This window comes from Bidens hawaiensis, unplaced genomic scaffold (genome assembly GCF_021521415.1).
Source record: "Bidens hawaiensis isolate Kalapana, Puna unplaced genomic scaffold, B.hawaiensis_p1.1 tig00009693_1, whole genome shotgun sequence".
Lineage (NCBI taxonomy): Eukaryota > Viridiplantae > Streptophyta > Magnoliopsida > Asterales > Asteraceae > Bidens > Bidens hawaiensis.
Window position 1 is genome coordinate 204846 of NW_027491727.1, and position 19287 is coordinate 224132.

The 19287-nt window shown below is 36.0% G+C and overlaps 1 protein-coding gene and 1 pseudogene across 1 annotated transcript; both read right to left on the reverse strand.

Annotated features, from left to right (window-relative positions):
• Positions 1–1146: 1146 nt before the first annotated feature.
• Positions 1147–7612, reverse strand: LOC143533428 (putative disease resistance RPP13-like protein 1; annotated as a pseudogene).
• A 17-nt stretch (positions 7613–7629) lies between these two features.
• LOC143533470 (putative hydroxyacylglutathione hydrolase 2, chloroplastic) lies at positions 7630–12582 on the reverse strand. The gene is made up of 8 exons (XM_077028244.1): positions 12523–12582; positions 11520–11702; positions 10474–10677; positions 9352–9475; positions 9170–9270; positions 8871–8945; positions 8678–8776; positions 7630–8071 (listed from the first exon to the last, which is right to left on the reverse strand). Exons 1-8 carry the CDS (start codon positions 12580–12582, stop codon positions 7925–7927), a joined length of 993 nt encoding a protein of 330 aa, XP_076884359.1. The 3' UTR covers positions 7630–7924.
• Between the last annotated feature and the right edge of the window lie 6705 nt (positions 12583–19287).

Sequence of the window (19287 nt, forward strand, 5' to 3'; positions counted from 1 at the left end):
GCACCGAGCGTTGGTTACTCAGTTGCAGCATGCAGGGGGTTGGGCAGTGTGGGGAGGAAGCCACGACTGAATGAAACTTTGTTTATTGAATGTTGATGTCTAACCTAAAACAAATGTTTAAGGATAAAGAAAAAACAAACAAATGGTTTTGTTTAGTTTGTGCTTAAATTTGGTTGGGCTTTAATTAGTTTCGGCTCTTAATTTTGTTGGACTTTAAACAAACAGGGGTAACGTTCTATTTTTTCAAGGGTAGCGAAATACGAAAACCGACCAAAGCATATAAAATTTGTACTACCGATGAAAAGTTGAGGGGTAGCGGAGGCTACCCCTAACTATATGCTAGGTCCGCCCCTGACCTAAACATTACAAATCACCCCAAAAATCATATATTACTCTCCTTTGCACCGTACCTCACTTTCAAATCCACGTTCCCACCAGTATGATGATGACTATTTAAAATGCATCGTTATCAAATGCGTTAGGCACACTCAAGGCGCATAGGCCTCTCCGAGGGCGTAGGCGCCAGGCGCATAAAAAACGTGGGCCTCGAATAAAAAAAGCGCACTTAAATAAAAAAATTTCAAAAATATTCAGTAACGGAAAATATCACTTTTTTCAGATTCCAATATATTTCAAGCCATAATCCTCTAACATAAACTACCAAAATCATCTAAAGTACCAAAATAACCAAACATATATCATCAAAGCAAACAGTTTATTCAAAAACGAATGATCTGAGCATTTTCAATCAAACGTAATGACAGTTTATTCAACAATCCGAATTAAACTAAAGTTTAAAAACATGTTAACATGTTGCATGATGCAAATTAGTAAATAAAACACACTACATTAAACTTTTAATTATGAAAAGGATGCATCTTCAAATACTTAAAATTAAAAAATATGAGAAATTGAGAATTAATCACAAGCTCTGTTAAGTTTTTTAATTATGTTAACCCAATTAATTTTAGATAAGTTGTTTAAATGGGTTAAATGATAAAGGCAAAGAAAATCAAATCAAATCAAGCAGAAAAATGAAAATCAAATAAAATCAAGCAGAAAATAAAGAAAAATAAATAAATTCGTTGTTAATTTTGAATCATTAGAGAGAGAGAGAGAGATAGACCTTCATGATAACTTCCATGATCACTCTATTATGTTGATACAGGGGATGTGGGAGATGAGGGACCAGTCACTGCCGTTTTCACTGTATCTTTCTTCTAGTTTTGGGCAGTAATATATTTCCAACCTCAAAAGTGAAGGTAACATCATTTCTGGTAGATCCATCATGTTTGGGCAATAGCTAAAATAGAGATGCTGGAGTACTTGCGGATGGGATAATAATAATAATTTCTTCAGGCTATGGCAATACTCAAAAGAGAGTCGTTGGAGGGAGGTGAGGTGTTGGAGTTCCATTAATGAAACTGATTCCAAGTTCTCAAATTCAATTATTTCAAGAGAAGTAAGAGATGAAGGAAGAAGATGAGACAATTGACTCCAACTATGGATCACTCCATCTTCACCACCGAATAATACCAAAACAACCAGTGATGTTGGTATGTTCTCTGGGCCCCACTCTGAGATTGGCTTCTTTAACATCCCTATGCTTAAGGAACGCAAATTGGGAGGCCAAACCCCACAAGCATCCATACCTGGACAATTGACTATCATCAGGTTCTTCAAAGAGGTCATATTGGGCAACTCGTTGTCAGGAAATGACTCCAGATTTTCACAATTACAAATACTCAATGTGGTGAGGTGAACCAAGTATTTTAGTCCAGTAATTGATTTCAGATTTAGCCAACCATTTATATCAACATCTTCAACCATTCTGCTTCTGTTGTTTATCTTTTGTCCTCCCCACTCACTTTCCAATAGTTTTTACTAATTCCAATAGACTTGAGGTTTTGTCCTCCTGCTCCTGTTGTTGGTAAGGAGATATCAGTAATTGAATCACATCTATATACCCCCAACTCCTCAATGTTTTCTGGACACCAACAACGCTTCATTTTGTCACAATCAGATACAGACAACCTCTTAAGAGATGTTAGTAGGTTCCTCCTACAATTATCCCCCTCTTCTTTCTCCCTAAACTTACCAAATTATCACAACCAGACACCTCCAAGTCATATAAATTCACAAGAACCTTACTCGCAACCGGTTCTGATTCCCACAAGTATCTTATTTCACTACACCTTCTTATGGATAATGTTTCGACTGCCCCAAGATACTTTATAGCATCTCTCCACACCACATCATTAAGTCCTAAAATACGTTCTATTTTCAACTTGGTGACTGCCCGTGCTATTTCAGCCAGCCTTCTCAGCACACCACTATCACACGTATGTAACTCCAAATCATTCAATGAAGGTAGCGCTTCAACCCGAGACTTCAACCAAATTAGGACAATCATACATTTTTAGAATGTTCAATGAAGGTAGCGCTCCAAGTGTGACTTCAACCAAATTAGGACAGTTTTCGATATTAAGCTCTTGTAAGAGTGGAAACACAACCCCACTATTGGTTGACCATTTCTCCCATCCTCCCATATTTTTGAAACATAGAATTTCAAGTGAACGGAATTCACTCCCCATCCCAAGTAACTCCAAACCCACAACTTTCACCTTGTCTAGGCCTTCAATAGACAACTCCTTAAGTGACCTTAGCTGGCCAAGTGGTGGTAGAGATGCACATTTTTTACAGCCACGTATTGACACTTGCTTCAATAGTTGAAACGAGGGATCCGCGACCCATTTTGGAAACTCTAATCCACCATATGACACAATGTTAAGTTGTTTTAAACAATCATTATTGGGCTTCAACGCATCAAGGACTTCCTTTTCAAGCACTTCATTTCCTGACACGCCACTCCATACAACCTCTAACTCACTAAGCCTCTTTTGTGAAATGTTCGCCTCTGATGCGTCTCTTGCATTTTGCACCTTGTCCAAACCGACAATAGAAATTTTCCCACACAGATTATTTAACTCCTTAAGTTTGGTTATTTCAAATCCACCTTCACCTATGATAATGAACTTGAAGAGAGTTTGTAGGCTTTTCAACTCCCCAATCCCCAAGGGTATTGAAGAGGTAGGTCCCAGCAGACCCCAGTTGGACCCGCAAGACTCACCTTGAAGAGGAACGTCTGCGCAGAAACCAACTGGATCCGCAGGACCAACCATGCTCAGAGACGTGACGTCCTTACGCGCAGTACGCAAGCTGTTCCCGCAGGAAATGCCTCCCAATGGTGAAGGACTCCGCCTGTCCCCGCAGCCTCGGATACAAGCCATCAGGGAAGGCCACCCGCGCAGCAAGGCTACACGCACAAGGCACTTAGCTCTCAATCACTCATTGTCACCTGAAGGAATGAGCGAAGCCGGGAACTATCCCGCACAAGGGCGGGAGGGGGAATACTCCCGCCCAAATAAGCCAGTCCGTACGATACAGGAAGATCTTCTGTACCTGACGAGGTATGGGAAAAAGATCTGACTAAAGATACGACAGCTTATTGACAACAGTATGGCGAGCAGCATGCTCCTGTACTGTGTCACTATTAGCCGCTGCCTACTCACCAACTACTGCCATACCACGTGCGTAGCCGGCAGTTGGTGGAAAAGGAATAGTACACAGCAGGCCTGGTCACTATCAGCCGCTGCCTACCCACCAACTACCAGCAGGGCACGTGCGTAGGCCACTGTTGGTGGAACAGGAACACTGTTGCAGCCGGCCACACCTCCTTGGAAACCTACATTCGGCTATAAATACCACAAATGGTATGACCATAACATCTTATCTTGTATCATCATATTATACCTGATATCTGCTCTAGCAATCTCTTAATATACACTTATATTTAAAGAGCAATCTAGTCTGATTCTCACGCCGGAGGGTGGTCACAAGGAGGAACCCCCCCTTCTCAGTGACAAGCTCACGGTGTCTGTTTTGCAGGTTATCAGAAGAACCATCTTCTCAGGGTCTAACCCCTCATGGGAAACTGCTATCTAACCCCCAGGTTACCAGTAATCTGCCCGGGGTCCGGTTAGTGTTTCTTCATTGGCGCCATCCGTGCATAAAGCTAGAACATTTTTCTCCAGTTTTTTCAAACTTCCAAGATGGTTAAAGAAACTCCGGTAACCACAACCCCAGCTACTGGGGGGAATACCGGCAACACAGTTTTTTCAAACACTACCCCGGCTACCCAAGCGGGGGCAAGTGAAGTAAATTTTACGAACACTACCCCAGTTACCCAAGCTGGGGCAAGTGCAGTAAATAATCGCCTGCTGGGATTCACTGATACCCAGTTTAAAAAACGAACAAGACTCCCCCGCCAAACACTCGATGAAGTTAAGGCATGGGCGGAGGCACGTCAGAGGGAATTCCAAGCTGAGTTGGACGAACGCTTGCGTTCCGTCCAACAGGCTGACGAATTCGAAGATTACTTGGATGACTCGGAGGAATCCGACTCCGACGCGAACCCTCGCCATAGGGCAAAAGGGAAGCGTAAGGAAACGGATCCCCAACCGAGAAGGCATTTTGGAGAAGCCTACAAACCAAAAAACACAGGTGGAAGTCCACGTGACTTCTCCAAAACATTCAGACCAAACGTTGCAAATGCGGGAACGTCCAAATTTGCAAGGGACATTGCAGAAGCAATCGCCCCAAAAAGTGCCAAACAAATGTCCAGCATAGGCACATATGATGGTATATCCGACCCAGATGATCATTTGAACAGATTCATAGTGGGGGCAACCGTCAGTAGTTGGACGGAACCTACATGGTGTTACATGTTCCAAATGACACTGGTCGGGGCTGCTAGAGCGTGGTTCGATCGTCTACCGGTCAACCACATCTACGACTGGGCAGACTTCCAACAGAAGTTTAGCCAACACTTCAGCCAGCAAAGAAAGTATACCGAGGAGCAATGGACAATCCTCAAGTGCATTCGAGAAAAAGATGAATCTTTGCTGGACTTCATCACTCGCTTCAACTCGAAGAAGCTAAGTCTGGGTAACATTAGCGAAGATCTTGTTCGCGCTGCCTTTATTCAGGGCGCGAACGACCCGGAGCTCATCCGCACCTTAACGGGTAAAGATGGCATGCCATCCACATGGGATGCCATCATGACAGCAGCTAAACGCTTTGCGGAAACGGAGAAGCAACTGGGTAGAGATCTCCCACAGAGCACAAACCTCTATACCCAGAAAACAAGGGAAGACAACGTCCTTACCGCCCGATTAAACAAAAAGCGAAAGCTAGGCATTTGGCAGTCAAGGGTCAACTTTGACACCTCATCCGGCTTGCAAAATCGGTTAGGCGGAAGGGATAACGTACAGTCAAACAAGAACTCCAGATGGACGCCGCTCAGCAAAAGCGTCACCGAGATATTCGCCACTGAGGAGCTCCCATGGCCAAAGCCTCAAATAATCCGACATCGTCACAATGCTGATCGGAGCAAATACTGTGACTTTCACAGGACAAAAGGCCACAACACCGAAGAATGCATAGACGTGAAGGACATGGTCGAAGCATTCGTCAGACCTACCCGCATCATACCCAAAGACCAAGCAGGAAACTCGGGAATTTCTGCAAGTGACAAGGACTTCCGCGGGATGCATAGACGTGAAGGTATGTGATTCAAATTCGGAGTAACCCTAATGTCAAGATGCCGTAGGTTTTTAAGCATTGAGAAGTTGTTGGGCAACTTAGTTAATCTATCACACCCAAAAACAATCAATGTCTCCAAATTATAGAGATTGCTAACATTTTCGGGTAATTGTGTGATACTTGTATTCGATAGATTAAGGTATCTCAAATGCCTCAAAGTACCTATGGAATCGGGTACCTCACGTATTTGACAACAACTCAAGCAAAGAACCCGTAACAAAGGTAACTCAAAAAGTAAGTCAGCCAGAATCTTATTTGATAAGTAGAACCAACTTAGCTCTACACCCCTGAAATGCGTTGCCATAAAAGTTCTCAAACTTCCAGCTCTTTTAAATGTCTCGAACTTCTTGTAACCTACATACTCCTCACAAATAAAAGACAAATGGCGGTACTTATCTAATGCATTCTTCCTATTGTCATTATCCAACCTTAAAAAGAACTCGTCAGCAACAGATGTCGCCAAGTCATTCATTAGGTCATGCATCACAAACAATGATATGTTACTAGGTGTGTTGAAAAAATGACCTTGACCATAGCTCATCAAAGTATTCATGACCCAAGCATTCTTGAGTAGAATCACTTGAAGTTGGCTGGTACAAAAACCCTTCCGCCATCCATAATTGAACTAACGACTCCTTGTCAAACACGTAGTCTTTTGGGAACAAGGAGCAATATGCAAATAATTGTTTCAAATGTGCAGAAAGATCCTGGTAACTTAGTCTAAGAGCTGGGACGATTTCATCCTTAATGGGTAACCCCCATATCTCACTGTCTAATACTTTCTTCCAATACTCTTCTTCTTCTTCTCTTTTTGTACTCATTAAACTCCCAAGTGCTTTCAAAGCCAAAGGCAAGCCATCACATTTTTCCACAATACCTACACCATATGGTTTGAGTGACAAATGTGATTTAAAGTTATTCACACCTAATGCATACAAAGCAAATAAGGACATAGCATCATCATGTGACAGGCTTTGCAGTTGAGTTAGATTACTATAACCCAACTTTTCAAGCAACTTATACTTTCGTGTTGTCATGATGATTTTACTTCCATGAGCACATGAATGAAACGGGCCAACCAAGGTTTCCCAATCTTGCCGCCTTTCACTCCATACATCATCTAAAACCAATAGAAATTTTTTCTCCTTCAGGCTTTCTTTAAGAGCTTCTTGAAGCAGATTAAGATCTGCAAAGTCCTTGTTTACCCCAGTCACAGATTGAAGTATAACTTTGCTAATGCTGAAGCTATTAAACTCATCCGAAACACAAGCCCATGCCTTAAGTTCGAAGTGATCCTTGACTTGTTGTTCATCATATATGATTATGATGAGGTTTATTGCAGATGAAATGGTTAGTTGTTTTGGTGATTTCAATCTTATGGTAAAGTCTTATAATTATGCTGGTCAACCACGCTAATCAACGTCAGGACAAACAAAAAGTGGGAGCAGGTGTGGGTTTCCAGTTGTCCACTAACGATATAATTAAAAAACATAGCTTTTGTAATTGTCCTCTCATATTTAAAGATTTAAAACATAGTTTTTTAAATTTGAGTCCGGCCCTCCATCGTTTGTGAATTTTTGTATATATTTTGAGTCCCCCCCCCCCCCCCCGGTGTCTTAGTCCAAGCTTCGCCACTGAACAGGAGTGGTCATCTCTTGTAATACATAGAGTTTATAACTTTATATATTAATCAATACCAGTTTACAGTAATATAGCATGGCTCAACACAACTTGTGTCGCTACAGCAACCACTTTAGTGCAATATATGTACTTGACGGATAGAAAAATCGAGCCTATAAAATACAGCAATCTTAAAGAATTGTAACCCTTTACCTAATATTCATGACAGCTTGGACATTAGACCAAACCCCTTGTTATGAGAACAGTGTTTTTTCTGTGACAACTTCAAAACAACTAACAATGTGTTTTCAGTTGTGTTGATGTTCATCTAGGTTCCCATGGCTGCAGTTCGGTTGGGTAATAACTACAATACTGCCCTTACGTTTTTTGTCTTGAGTTAACGCTTCTATTATATATATTCGCTACATGTAAGGGGAAGTTTGTCATCATTTTTAATGTATTAGTTATTTATAGCAAGAAGATTACAGTCGAAAACAATAAGAACAAGTAATGATTCATATTTCATTCTTAGCTGTATAAAACCCAACACTATGCATACTTGCTAATACAGCCTTCCAAAATGCTACCAGGCCTAACTTCTTATGTGCAGGACAGGAGAAAAAGGTATCATGGGAACTATTCAGAAATTATCCTTGGCTTGTCGAATCACACCTAACGCTTCCGCGTCACTTGTATTGGCTGGAATACTCAACACGCGCCGTATTTCTTCGCTTGAAGTACGCAGAAAAGGATTACATAATTTCTCCTTCTTTAAGGTAGTTGGAATCTGATGCATAAACCCAATAGTCAGCTTAAAATGATATAAATAAATATACAAACAGTATTAGTTATCTTTAAATAAAACGATTTAGGAGATTATAAGCATTTAAAAATAAATTTTGGGCGATTTTCAACCAATTTGACTCAGTTGAGATAAAAACACTACCAAAATCAACCCATCATAATCAATATGACTAACAGCAACATTTTCCTTATTTTTAAGTGTATTAATGTCAATATATAATAGATTGTGGGCTTGCATCCAGAAGATTTCTTTATTTTCTCTTAGTATATTTATTTACCATACAGACAAACATGTACCGACCTTTAACTAAAATCAAGTCAAAGTTGATGTTTGTATACATTAAGGGCAAACTAGTTTCACAAGACAAATAATGCAACATTCTTTGGTACAAAATATTACCACATTTAAAGTTCAGTTTAGAGATGGAAAAATGGGTGGATTCGGTCAACAGTCAACACCAGCAAAGTAAGGTTTAGTACTAAAAGCAGGACAAAAAAGTTGATAATCAAATAGTTTCCCTTTTTAGTTCTCATAAAATCTTTAGAAACACATGATCACATCATAACAGAAAATAAATAAAACAATTACCGTGGGCAGATTCTTTTTACGAAGAGAGGCTATGTTGGCTGCATATGATTGAAGTTCTTCATTCCCAGGCTCAATAGACAGTGCAAACTTTGAATTACTCTGTCAACAACATACTCATTATTAAACTTACCACAAAATGAGAATACTTTGCACATGATTATTGTTTAAAAAAAACAGAATGAACTTGAATTACCAATGTATACTCATGCCCACAGTATATACTTGTGTCTTCTGGCAACAATAGTAACTTCTCAAGGGACAAATGCATCTGAAACACAAAAGAGAACACTGATACACACAGCATAAGTCACCAGTGACCAAAAAGCAAACCAAAAGATGCCTCGGTCTTGCTTTAGGATTAACAATCAAAGAAGTGTGTGGGTGGGTGGGTGTTGGGGGGTAGTGTGATTGACAAGATACAAGTGATAGATGGTAAGATAGGTTTAACACTTGTTCTATTCACAACTATAAGCATTTTAATATGGAGATTACCTGTTCAGGTGTTCCTTCAAATAGTTTGCCACACGACAAGCTGAATAATGTGTCTCCAGTGAAAACAGCCCCTGAGGCTGGAAAATAGAAGCTAATATGGCCTGCCACCACAAAACAAAGAATTAAAATACGTCTAAATGTATTTATTTAGCAATCAGTTGAAAAGCAAATTAATGAAAAACCTTTGGTGTGGCCCGGGGTTGAAATCACATGCACCTCGTGTCCAGCAAACATCCATGTATCACCATCATTCAAGCTGATATCAATACCAGGAATTCTATCCTTGTCTACATTTGATCCAATTACCTGTAAGATTGCAAACACAACAGAAATTAATGTAAAAGATATATGATTAAACAAACTCACTTAGCAAGAAAACTATACTAATTATTAGAAGGATAGTAATAAGAACAATAATTACTCATGACACAAGAATTGTAATGTTTGATTTTACATGTTGATTAATAGTTATAGACTTATAGATGACTGATGGCTAAGTATATAAAATAATACAGGAAAAAACTTAACATTCAAATTACAGTAAATAAGATAGCCAAAATGAGTCAAATTTACTTCCATAATGACGACTAGAGTATAAACAAGTAAAGAATTTTAAAAAGTCCCTGATGCAATGTAAGTAGCAATATGAACTTGACAGCAAAAAAATGTAAACGAACCGAACGTTCAGTGAACCAGGTGCTGCGGCGGGGGGGGGGGGGGGGGGGTCAGTTTGTTATGTGATAAATAAATGAACATGAACAAAAATCTTTGTTAATGTTGTTAACCGAGCGAACATGAACACATGACGCGTTCGTTCATTTATGCTCGGAAATGTTCGTTTTACATTTGTTCATTTATGTTCGTCAGTTTACCTTTCTTCAAGTTTGTTCGTTAATATACTCACTTAAATTTTTTAGGCTCATAACAATTTAGTCTAGTTGCACTAGATGTTAGGCCCAACACATTTTTGCTCACATTTCCATTTAACTTGTTTTAGCTCAGTTATGTTCATTCATGAACCATTCATTTATATTGTTTACAAACGAACAATAACACGAACATGTTCATTTTCTAAAAGAATGAACACGAACAAGAAAACCCCGTTCGTTCAATTGTTTGTGTTCGAATGGTTGTTCAGTTAAAGTTCAACGAACGAACATGGGCATCCTCCGTTCGAGTTCATTCAGTTCGTTTACAAGCTTACTCAAATATTCATTTAGAATGTATGCAAATTAGGTAAAGTTAAGCAAAAAGTTTAATCACCAAAACATTACAAATTGCGCCAAAAATCATATATAACTCACCTTTGCACCATACCTCGCTTTCAAATCCATGTTCCCACCAGTATGATCATGATGATGATGAGTATTTAAAATGAAGTTGAGATTTCGATTATTCCTGCTCAGCGCATCTACTATTGGCAGAGATTCAGAAGGATCAACAACTCCAACCGTGCCTGTATCTAAATCATGCAAAAGATAGGCATAATTGTCCTTAAGACACGGTACCTAACATAAGCACAAAAAAGAAAAACTTTAATACGATGTATAATTTGTTGAAGTTAGAGCGTGTTTGTGTTTGTGTTCGTTTGTTTAACTTAAAGATAGGCATAATTGTCCTTAAGACACCGTACCTAAAAAAAGCACAAAAAAGAAAAACTTTAAAACAGTGTATAATTTGTTGAAGTTAGAGCATATTTGTATTCGTTTGTTTTAACTTAAAGATAGGCATAATTGTCCTTAAGACACGGTATCTAAAATAAGCACAAAAAAGAAAAACTTTAAAACGATGTTTGTTTGTGTTCGTTTGTTTAACTTTAACTGACAAACGATCATACACGAACAAGTAAGAGAACATTGTTTCTTGTCTGTGCTCGTTCCTAAGAAAATGAAAACGTTTGTTGTATGTTTTAATGCTTGTTCGTTAACATATAAAATAAAGGTTCACAAACATAAACGAATGAACATAACTGAAGTACTGAACATAGATGAACAGACATAACTAGGCCAAACTAGTTATAAGCAATGTGAAAAACAATGTGTTGGGCCTAAAAAGTTATTAAAAGTATATCAAGCTGTAACGGGCCCAACAATTTTAAGTGAATATATTAACAAAGTATACAAATGAATTTAAACACACGTGAACTAACGAACATAAATAAATGAACATAAACAAAATTTAAATGAATAAATGAATGTAAACGAACGTTCATGAACAAAAATGAACGAATGAGACATGTATTTATGTTTGTTCATTTAACTATATGAACAAAAGTGAATGAACTGTTCACTAAACGTTTAGTTTGTTTACAAGCCTAGGAGCTGCAAAACTGTATGAAACAAAAACTTACCAATTCAATTTGCAATGAAGAAGACATGTTTGAAATGCTACACAGATGAGAAACACCAAGCGATCGACTGACTCCTCGTATGGTTTTAAACGGAAACGAAAATAACTGCATAAACCCGTACATAAGGTTTTTCCTAAGGCTGAGCTGCCTCATACCTGGCCACATGCAATCCATCCTTCTCGCCTAACATATTAAAAAACAATTAAAAAAAAGTTTCAAATTGCAATACAAAAATACAGCTTAACAAAAATATAATCGACTATGCAGTTAACGCGTAAAAATATCGGATATCGGTCAGGGGCCGCTATTTGAGATATCAGTTATCGCGGTGAGATATCAGTGGGATATCAGTAATTTTAATATCATGTAAAATTCATATATATATATAGTCTCCTACCATTAACAAATTAACCTTTCGACAATTGTAGCAAGTAGGAAGTAATTTAGACTTAAAAAAACTAACATTAAACACTATAAATTGGCAATTAAGACTTAAAAGCCTGATATCGGTAAATATAGCTGATAATATCGGAACCAATATTTTGCACCGATATTTTACCAAGGGACCGATAACTGATATATCCAGCGATATCAACTGCACTAATACATGAAAGCTAAACATATTATTGACATCAAATAAAGTATCTCCTACACTAATACACAGTGTTGTATCAGATTAGCTACTTGCAATAAGCAATACACAAAAGCCCTAAATTAGAGAACCGTACTCTAATTAGGCATGACCTAAATCATCAAATGTATAATCCAAAGCAATTGAATCCGTAAATCTGAACGACGAAGTGATTTGAGTAAATAATTATTATTACAAATAATTGATGATACGCAACTGACATATGACGCTACAGATATTAATTATTAATAATGATAATAAACTGATTGAAATAAAACGAAGAGTCGATAGAAACAAGAGTGAATTAGGAATCTTCAGATTGCGGTGAATATGTATGTGTGTGAAATTGAGGAAGGAAGAAGGAGATGAAACCTGAGCAGATGGAAGTGCAGACATGGCGGATGGAAGGAGTGATCTGCACAGTAATTGCATTTTTGGTGGGTGTCACTACTTTTGCTTTAAGGGGAGGCACTACCTCCTTCAAGTGAAGAGATCGAAAAAGACGAAATGATGAGCAATTAATGGGTAGTATGGGTTACATTACATTTATACCACCACATTATCCACGCCTTCTCTTTCCTTTTTTTCTTATGGGTGATTTTGGTATGCCACCGAACGAATAAAAACCGGTAATTCGGGGTAATCTAATGCTAAAAGTAAAAGACGACCTCATGTGCATATGCATGCGATCACAGATAGCGTTGAGTTGCCCAACCCCGCCGCCTGAAGGTCCACTGCGGTATAACCTGGTAGAGATTGGATTCAAACTTGAGACCGTGTAGTAAGCTTATAAACAAACCGAAAGTCCGTGACCTGCTTGAAAAACCGTTCGGCAGAAAGTTCATTTATTTAATAAGCGAACGAACATGAACAAGTTTTTGTGTTCATTTAGTTAAGCAAACTTAACATGAACACATGTTTCGTTCGTTTTTTTATGTCCGTGAACGTTCGTTTATTTATTTTTGTTTACATATTAATAGAAAATAATTAAATCTTATATTGAAGAGTTATCTACTTAATAGTTTTATATTTGTTTATTTATGTTTATTTAAGTGTGTTCATTTATATTTGTTTGTGTTCGTTTATATTTGTTAATATATGTTCATTTATGTTTGTTTATCTTTATTCATTCATATTCGTTTATATTCGTGAACTGCTCGTTTAGAATTTAAACAAACGAACACGAACATGTTCATTTTTTAAATAAACGAACACGGACGCAAAATATGTGTTCGAATAAGTGTCCGTGTTCGTTTAAAGTTAAATGAACGAGCACGAGCACGAGCATACCCTTGTTCGTGTTCATTCGGTTTGTTTACAGGTCTATGTGCAGTCTTCAACTAAAATCTTCACTTTCACTCGAATGTCAATTGAGCTAAAGCTTTGATTGTTATTGTAATAAAAAGTATGGCTTTCTTACTCCATTTTTATCTACGCCTTTTTTATTTTTTACTTTTATAAATAATTTTAAGGAAGTAGAACTTTACAAGAATCGTATAAACGTACATGCATATTGATGGTGATATGTGAAGTAGTTGTATAACTACATAAGTGTCTTACAAGAGGTAAAAATATCATGTGGTTTAATGGTCGTCCTATCATTTTAAAGGCCCAAAGCAAAGTAAGGTTACGTGGTATATTTCAAAATAGATCGGTTTAAAATGGGTTTGGTCAAAGAAAACAGCACACATCTTTGAACACAATGCCGCTAGGCGGAAGAATCATTGTCTTTTTTTTTCCCTTATTTTTAATAATTGTTGATAAAATTGTTTTTAACAACTCAGAAGACCAGGGATATGTGAGAGATACTTTCAAAAATCTTGCATCTTGTTTCAATAGTTGGGAAAACAAAGAAAATTATACCAAATCAAACTTATAATGATTAAGAGTTTACTAGGATGATTAGTGGTAGCAGCTTCATTCCAAACCGAAACAAAAATGAGAGTAAGTCAGCAAGCAACTTGTTTGTTAAACATGTAAAAAAGTAATATCACATCTCGGATTTGAGTTCAACCCTTTACAATTACAACGTAGAATACTACCGCTACACAAGAACAAGTTGTTTCTACCTATATCAAATTAGAACATAATATCCGACTATAAGGTAGCGTTTGGTATGCAAGAATAACAGTAGGAATGGAATAATTCATTACGTGGGAATGAAAAATGTGGTGTTTGGTTGCTCAATGGAATGGAATCATCCATTACACAAGGAATCACATTCCATCAAAACCATTCCTTCTCACCCCCTTTCTTTTTTTTCATTCCATTTCTCCTTCACTCTACTTACTCAACACCACCACCACCACTACCATCGACACCACCACCAACTCCGTTGACACCACCACCGCTGCCACCACCACCATTTTCGTCACCGAAGTTACCACCGTCGCCATTGTAAGTTTTTTTTTTTTGGGGGGGGGGGGGGTTAAAAAGTATTTTGAGATATGAGTGCTTTTATTGTTTCTATTTCATTTCTACAATTTTTTTTGGATACCAAACAATAAAAATGAATAATTGATTTCATTTCCGTAGGTTAACCAAACAAGGAAATGGAATAGTAATGATCTATTTCATTCCCTTGTCCATTCCATTCCTTTTCCCATTCCATTCCTCCCTCATTCCATTACCTCCAACCAAACATGCCCTGATATTTTTTTTTTAAATAGGACCATAAAACATTTAGGGCCTAAAGCTATAGCTTTACTCTTGTATGTAGCGAAGCAATTACAACTCTATTATGGATCATTTGTTGTATTTGAAGAGATTGGTCGATCTACATTTTCATTAAACTGCCATTATCTTAATGATGATATATGTCGCAGATCGTCTTTATGTTGTTTAATGAGTAAACTCTAACTTTCCCATCCTATAAGATTTATGTAATTTTATCATTTTATCTCCAAGTGCTTTAAAACCTACAATACCGACTCCAGTACTTATTCGATCTTCAAAAATTTCACTTCCTAATTTCGATGGGTTGAACCTGCTTGATTTGATTTTTCAAGTGGAGAATTACTGTAATGACCAAATTTTTTTAATACTACTTTAAAATATATAAACTTTAAAATAAAAATAATAATATTAACAGTTATATTTAATACAAAATATATATATATGTATATATATATATATATGGGAGGTCAAATGAAAACCCTATAGTTTTGTAAAAACTATGAAAACTAGTCTCAACCAATCAAATTTTTTTTTTTAATTATTCTTTTATTAATTATAAGGTTAATTGTGTAATTTTGGCACACCTTAATTTTAGTACGTAGTTAGAAAATTTCTTTCCATATATATATATATATAATTAGTTGAAAGTATTATATCAAGTTAAAGTATATAGTTTTGAAAATTTTCTAACTACCTAAAATAAAACTTACGTTGTAAACTAATAATATATATATATAGAGAGAGAGAGAGAGAGAGAATGGTTCCATTGAGAACTAAGGTTTTCTTGAAAACTAATTAATTTAATCCTAACCATTGATCAAACATAATCAATAATCAATGGTTAATTTTAAACCATGGCAAAACTGTAATTATGCTGACCCATAAGGATATTAATCAAACCTTTAAGGGTATTTTCGGTAGAAGGAAATTTTATTATTTGAAACTGATATAAATATTGATGTTTGTCAGTGTATGATAGGATACGTCAGTTTAAAAAGGTTCATAGCTTGAGTATTTATCGTCTATTTTTTTTCTCTTGTAGTTAAGTGGCGTTTGAAAATTTCCACATTTGAGTTTAGTACACATCTGTTTTTGTCTGCTTCTGTAGTATATGTTTTGCAAAAGATTAATTGTTTTATATCATCTTATGGGATGAGTTGTTTAAAAGGTTCAAAACATATATGTATTTGACTGTTGATAGTTTGTATTTGGTGTTTAGAAATTTGTTTTGGTAGATGAGTGTGTTTAATTACACATATGTAAGTGTTTTGAATATTAGCTTGTGGTATAGTTTCTTTTGTACATATAAGAATTTGGTTTTGTTTTTCATTGAACAACGGGTTACATATGCGCATTAGATTCTTACATCATTACATGAGTAGTACATATATGTACTTCGTTGGTGGATTAAATTTTCATTGTAATAAGTTTATATCCCGCGTTTAAGTAAATGTATGTTGATGTATTTCTTGGTTACGTATGTGTTGTTACATCTGTTAACAGTTGCCATTGTTTTTGAAACATACTATGCAGACCGTGGGGTGTTTGCCAAGGAACATATGGAAGTGACCAACCTTGAGAACAGCAGTTGTCATTATTTATGGTGGGACACGAGACTGGGTGGGTCTTCAACAAGCAATGCGAAATAGAAAATCAAAATAGCTCTACTAAGAAGAAAGTATGTCGATGAAATTGTAATCTTTGAAATAAACATACACAAGAAAAGGTTGTTTGGGAAGCGGCCAACCTCAAGAACAATATTATAAAGCATATAACATCTATTATTGATGATGTAAAAGTTTTATATGTTTTAGATTTTTTTTATTATCTACTAAAGTTGGTATCATTTTGCATGTTTTTCTAATGTATTGTATACATATGTGCTTTGGTTTTTTAAGTGAATCATGCTTTTCATGATTTAGTTGTTGGATGAAACTGTAGTTATGCATAATCATCAAGAAATTAGATTTTAGTGTTTTTTTTTGTTAACTCAACAAATTACATCTATATGTATGTAAACTACACATATGTAAAGTTATTAGTTGCAATGTATAAACTATAAAACAATGTCTGTAACTCTATCTCTCTATATAAATGTTACGTATATACAGTTGTTAAATATATGTAAAGTAAAATAAGTGTCTAATATTTTTGCATGCTACGTCTATGTAGCTTATCAAGCTACATATATGTAAGTTAATTATTTTCACAATTACAAAAGTTTACATACATGTAACGTTATTGACGAGAACAATAGTCCAAAATATTGATCAACTCATCTGTTTAAAAAACTAATTTCAATCGTTCCAGTAATAATTGACGTAAATGGGATTGTAAATAGGTTATTAAATGATTCTTGTATAAAATTGATGTTGATGGTTTGAATCATGTAAATTAGAGAGAGAGAGAATGTATACCGGAGAAAAAAAAGGAATGGAAAGAAATTTTCTAACTATGTACTAAAATTAAGGTGTGCCAAAATTACACAATTAACCTTATAATTAATAAAAGAATAATTAAAAAGAAAATTTTTAATTGATTGAGACTAATTTTTACAAAACTATAGGGTTTTCATTTGAACTCTCCCCTATATATATATATATATTAAATCAAATAAGTCATGTAAATCTGAACATTTGACGTGAAGGGATATGATCAAATAAAGGTGAGTCATTTGATTTAGATAATAATTGTGACCTTGGCCACCAAGTAAAAATCCAAGTATAAAAACAAACATTGACTTTTAATATCCATATATAACAATATGTTTGTTTACATTTTGACAGCGAGTCATAACCCACACAACAAATAAATACCCCTTGCTATTATAATCTCCATAAGCATGTAACAATTGAATAAAAAAAGAAAGAAGGTTTTCCGGCAAACATGCACTTTTTCCGATGAACCGATATGAACCCCAACAACAAAACAATACCCTTGATTTACCATCTTCACTCCATAACCCACCCCGCCACCTTTGAACCACCATGCGACATCACAGCGGAACCGACGTACTTTCTTTTTATTACGACCGGTTGTTAATCTCATATTCATCGTGTTAGTTCGATCACATAGTTACGTTCAAAATATTTCGTAGCAGTTTTCCGACCAACCTGCACTTTTCTGAGGAATTATATACGAAAGGAGACCATTTTCCTACAGAACTTTGTAGCATCAATCAAATTTATTTTACTTCCAAAAGGTAGTAAACTAATTTACTTGTAATTATCTACTCATATGATTACCCTTATATAATAAATACTCAGATTCCTTCTCTTCAACTAACTGGTTAAGATTGAGGCATGGAACTAATAAACATGATACAAGACAAATAAATAAATAAATAAGGAAAAATGATTCAAGTTTGGTAGTGGGTATTTATTATAAGTCAACTACAAGTAATATTACTTGACCAATTAGTTTAATTGTAAATAAAAATTCTATGTCATAAATTTGTTTTATTTTGAAAAAATGATTTTTATAACATGTATGGGGAAAACGAACATATAAATATAGAAGAATTTTCTAAAATTCATTATAACAGTAATTTCATCAATGAACCTTTATTATACTATGATAAATGATGCTTGATTAAGTTATTTATTCAACAACACATATAATAATAAGACTAAAATGCTATGCTAATAAGTATACAACTAAAATATACAGGTCTATACAAACGCTCGTAAACAAGAGAATAATCATTTAAGAAATCACGATCAATGAAGGTACAGATCCTTACCCCCACTCTTTATTGCGTTCATATTCAATTGTTATAAATCCATTAGTTTCATATAAATTGGAAATTCCCCGCGTCTTTTAGAATATCGATTCAGTTGACTTTCCATTGAATTTCTATTCGGACTACGATATAGTTTGGCATCATGCGATAGAATTATGTTAGTTGTACTCATTATCGCATGTTCCAATATATGTTATGATTATTGTATGAATATGAAATTTGTACTCTGGCACCCTGAGTTCCGCTTCTCGTGGAGTGTCCCACGAGCATGTTGTTGCGGCATCGACAACATGTGCACCACCCGTGACGGTGAGATCAGTTCACGGCGTCTCTTAAGTACAAGTGGTACATATGACTATTAGGAGGCGTATGGATCGGTCCTAGGATTAATATTAAGGAAATGGATAGCGGGTATGCCAACTCGCCATCTCGTGTGATAAATGTGCAGGAGTAGCTACATGTATGTTATTAGTTTTATATTTCACTCATGGGTACATCTGTATGATACGATTGAATTTATTTAATAAGATTACTTTGCATCGTATCATTTATTATAAGTTCCATCTAAATGACGTCCCATTGAATCCTTAATTGTTTGAGCTTATTATTTCGTACTGAGCATTCGGCTCATTCCGTTGTTATTTAATTTTATACAGGTACACAGGTTACTTTGGGCGGTGTTAAGAGAGAAGAATAAAGCATCAGGATCCTAATAAATA

What these genes read in the sequence shown, in the direction of transcription:
- LOC143533470 (XM_077028244.1), bottom strand. Translation starts at nt 12,582, where the DNA reads ATGCAATTACTGTGCAGATCACTCCTTCCATCCGCCATGTCTGCACTT. An exon ending in CTTCATTGCAAATTGAATTG is followed by an intron (nt 10,678 to 11,519) that starts GTAAGTTTTTGT and finishes TGCTTATGTTAG; the next exon opens with GTACCGTGTCTTAAGGACAA. An exon ending in GTAAAAAGAATCTGCCCACG is followed by an intron (nt 8,072 to 8,677) that starts GTAATTGTTTTA and finishes TTTATGCATCAG; the next exon opens with ATTCCAACTACCTTAAAGAA.